The sequence below is a fragment of the Cydia pomonella genome, chromosome 14 (assembly GCF_033807575.1).
Source record: "Cydia pomonella isolate Wapato2018A chromosome 14, ilCydPomo1, whole genome shotgun sequence".
NCBI classification, from domain to species: Eukaryota; Metazoa; Arthropoda; class Insecta; order Lepidoptera; family Tortricidae; genus Cydia; species Cydia pomonella.
The window spans coordinates 6,954,726-6,959,113 of NC_084716.1; the positions used below are offsets into that span (position 1 = coordinate 6,954,726).

Consider the following 4,388-nt stretch of genomic DNA (forward strand, 5'->3'; position numbering starts at 1 on the left):
TAATTATAAAATAATAATTGTTGTTTATTAATATTTATATCAGTATGACACACGAAAGTGTAAATTGTATAGTGACATTATTTTTAATATATGTTAGCGTTTTAGGCAATATTATTTTGCCAGGGGACACTTCCTTCTGGACTAACAAAATATTCAGCAAAGTGATCTCTTACACTAAAAGCGGATAGGGATGCCTGTCCGCTTCGCCTTTGGAAATCTGTCATAGGATAAGTACCAAGTTCCCTTCGCCATGATCCTTCTAACAAATTTCCTTCTGAGTCTTCAAAGTCAAATGTTAGTGGAGGCGTGTATAAAGATCTGGAAACAGAGTTGCGTCTCAAGAAGTTATGTAAATATGTGCACGTTAATGTTACGAGTTCGCAATTAGAAGGTTTCAAAGGTATGGGTTTAGTGAATATGCGAAATACTACACATAAAACACCGAATACATTTTCTATAATCCTCCTAGCTCTCGACAGCCTATAATTGAATACACGCTTTGGATTACCACGTTCATGGACTCCAGGGTAAGGTTTCATCATATTTTTTGCTAAACCGAACGTACTATCGCCTACGATAAGATATGGCATATCTAGGCCGGCTTGTGTTATTGGTTCAAAAGAGGGTAGTTGAAGTGAATTTTGTACCAATGCATTATAAAACTGCGTTTCCTGAAACACTCCACTGTCAGACGCCCTACCCTTGGCCCCACAATTTGCATATATAAAATTGTAGTATGCATCTGCTATTGCCAGCAGTACTATGCTGAATTGTTTTTTGTAATTATAGTAATCACTTCCACTATTATGTGGTGCCCCAATCAGAACATGCTTGCCATCAATAGATCCAATGCAGTGTGGAAAATTCCATCTTAGTCTGAATTCTTCACTTATTTGTTTCCATTCCTGCTCTGAACTCGGAACCTAAAATCATAAAAATGTTATACATGATATCTTACTATACTTAATAGGGAAAAGCTCTGATCTGGAAAATGAAACAGAGCATTCACCAATGCCTACACCGGCTACACCTGATTTCCCAAGGAAGAGAAAGAAGACAAATGATTTGGATGAAGTACTTGATATAATGAAAAGTGCGAAAAAAAAGATGGATGAACGAATAGAGAAGGATACATTCGATGTGTATGGTGAATATGTTGCTACTGCATTAAGAAGTGTAAAGGCCGATTTACATCAAACGAGCGAATGCTCATTCTATCCCCACTACATCAAATTCTTCTAGTGTAAACAGGCGTAGAGCATTCTTTCGTTGTTCTTAGTGCGTTCGCAAAGATTCTATAGAATATTCTAAGAATACTCGCTCGCTTGATGTAAACGGCGCAAGAGCGCGCGAACAGTTGCTTAGGCTTGAAACAGTGCTCGACCGACGGTCAGCGCTGACTGTCGGTCGGCGTAGCTATATCTATGCAAGTCTTAGAACGCGCACACAGCTACGCTGACGGTACGCGCGTGATTTGGTACGCGCGTACGGTCGGTCGAGCCGTCGGTCCGGCTCGTCGGTTGCGCGTACGTCGGTCGACCGACGAGCTATGAGATCCTACGGATGCGTTCAGTGCCTCGCTGACGGAGCGACCGACCGGACGCACGTACGTACATTCAAATGCAAAAATGAATATCGACACAGAGCGCCTTATTTCTGAAGTGCGTCTTCGTCCGGCACTATGGGATTTATCGAATGAATTTTATAAAGACCGCGATGCAAAAAAAAGTGCGTGGCGAGAAATTTGTAAGGAATTAATTCCGGATTTCGACGACAAGTCTGACAATGAGAAAAAGGATGTGGGTAAGTAAATAAAACATCATTACTGTTGAAAAATATAATTTAATTAAAAAATACAAGAATCTTGCCACGGTAAACTACCCTCAGGTGACACGAAATAGTTGGCAAATTTGTCCCTTATTGCGTCACCTGATCTGATATTATTATTAATGTTCCTATGAGTGCGGTCGTGAAAGCCTACAACAGTTAGTGTATCCTGTATTCTGTATCCGTCTCTTTCCCGAATGTAGTTATGTAAAACGCAACAAGCCTTTATGATTGCTATTGTATTCGGTACGGAAGTATTCATTGGTCTGTGAAATATCTTAAATTTATTACTCATTATTCCAAATGTACACTCAATATATCTTCTAGCTCGGCTCAATCGATAATTAAATATTTTTTTCTTATGTGTCAGATTACTTCGCGCGAAAGGTTTTAAAACTTTGTTCGATATACCAAACGCGGCATCGCCGAGAATCATATACGGGAGGGGTTCTGTAGTATGAGGTAGTGCTTTTGGAGGAGGCAATATTATTTCTCCGTTTTGTAACTTTGTAAATAATGAACTTCTTCGAAAAATATTTGAATCAGAATCTGTTCCATATGCTCCTACATTTATATAGGTGAAGCGATAGTCAGAATCACACATAGCCAATAGAACTACAGAATAAAACTTTTTATAATTAGCGTAGAGACTCCCACTATGTGCAGGGCAAATTATTCTGACATGCTTTCCGTCTATACAACCGATGCAATTAGGGAAATTTGCTATATTTTCAAAACCGTCAGCAATTTGTAGCCACCCTTCCTGTGAATTAGGTATCGAAAGACACTCTTCATGGAGTAGAATCCAAATGTTCTTACAGACTTCTTTTACAATTTCACCAATAGTTGAAGCCCCCAAACGGTAGCTAAAATGAAGATCTTTAAATATCTCTCCCGTCACGAAGTATCTGAAACAAAAAAATAACATTAATTTTTTTTACAGAAAAACAAGTGCAGCAGAGGTGGAAAACTGCACGCGACGCTTATGTAAGGTGTAAGGCTTCATTGAACAATGTACCGTCTGGATCTGGAGGTAGAAAAAGGAAGACCTATGTCTATTTTGATTTTATGAAATTTCTGGATAATAAACGAGAATTGAATGCCGAGGATTCAATTTTATCAAATGAGGAGTTAAACGAAAGTGCTGGAAACGAAGAAGCTATCGTATCTCAACTTACCGGAAATGAAGGAGCTGTCGTATCTCAACCTACCGGAAATGAAGGAGCTGTCGTATCTCAACCTACCGGAAACCAACGAACTGTTGAATCTCAACCTTCAACTACCGATAATTTCAATATTAACCGAAACAACCAGATACCTGCCTCTAACCGTGGACGAAAATTCATACGAACACAACGTCAAAGAAATCGCAATGAAGATGAGTTTGACAAGGAAATGCTAGCTTTTTTTAAAGAGAATGCTAAAGTTATGCAAAATGATGATATGGCGTTTTTCTGTTCACTGTTGCCGATTACTAATACTTTTTCTATCGAACAAAAATTAACATTTCGTCGAGAGGTGCTAGAAAAAGCCTTCGAAATTTCAAGGGTCGGCTTAGACCGCCCAGGAACATCGCATTCTTTTACTTCATCAGATTCGCAACATACTACAAATGCTGTCACGTTGTACCCAGTAGTACAATCTCCTTTTCAAACACAGTCCCGTCAAACAAATGTACAACATTCCTATAGGGCAGACGAACAATCTTATAATAACGAACAGTCGTATATCGTAGAGGAAGCTCCTTCTCAGCAGTTTTATGTACAGGAAAATGATTCATCTAATAATGTAAATGTTTTAAGTAATTTTCTGATGTTCAAAAAATAAAGGTAATTTTTTAATATCTAATAAATGTTGAAAAAAAAGTTAATTTTTAATACAGGATAATTGTTGATAAGACAGAGTAATTGTTTAATAAATGTTAAAAAACGTATTTTTTTCATAAATGTTGATAAAACAGGGTAATTGTTTAATACATGTTGATAAATAATTTTGAGTATTTTATTATTGTAATAAATAAGTAGGTACTTACCTTAAAGTCACAGCCAATCTTTCAATAGGTTGGACAGAAGCTCGAAACATATTCGAATGTTTCAAAGTATCATGTAATCTTGCTTGTAGTTCATCGAAACTTCTGATTGACATCTTGAAATAATCAAAAAACTTTTCCTCGTCTTCTTGCAATTTCAAAAATAGTTTGCAAAATTCACCTTCAAGTAACCGTTCTACAAGTATTGGATGTACATGATATCTTCGCCGCCTTCTATTTCGACGTCGGCGCAAAAAATAGCGTGCACATATTAGAGCATTTACAGCAAAAGGATTCATTTTCCTTTACAACTGTACACGCGCGTCGCAGTTCAATGTCAGCGTAGCACTGAATGCATTTTCTCCACCGACGGTCAGCGCTGACGGTCAGGACCGAAGGTCAGCGCTGACAGTCGGTCGAGCACTGTTTCAAGCCTTAGAGCGTTCTAGCGTGTTCGGACGTGCTCGCGCCACTGAGCGGTCTCATCAAAGCGTTCTTGTTTTCTAGCGATTGTTTACGTATTATCGATTAA

The 4,388-nt window shown here is 38.3% G+C and overlaps 1 protein-coding gene across 1 annotated transcript; it reads right to left on the reverse strand.

Moving 5' to 3' along the window:
* On the reverse strand, positions 1-4,388 carry LOC133524825 (uncharacterized). The gene is made up of 2 exons (XM_061860976.1): positions 3,860-4,388; positions 1-2,735 (listed from the first exon to the last, which is right to left on the reverse strand). The coding sequence occupies exons 1-2, from the start codon at positions 4,153-4,155 to the stop codon at positions 1,847-1,849; spliced, it is 1,185 nt and encodes a 394-aa protein (XP_061716960.1). The 5' UTR covers positions 4,156-4,388; the 3' UTR covers positions 1-1,846.

Excerpts from the sequence above, each read along its gene's own strand:
- LOC133524825 (XM_061860976.1), bottom strand. The coding sequence starts at position 4,155 with ATGAATCCTTTTGCTGTAAATGCTCTAATATGTGCACGCTATTTTTTG. Across the intron at positions 2,736-3,859 it reads AGATTGGCTGTGACTTTAAG|ATACTTCGTGACGGGAGAGA; the intron begins GTAAGTACCTAC and ends TTTTTGTTTCAG.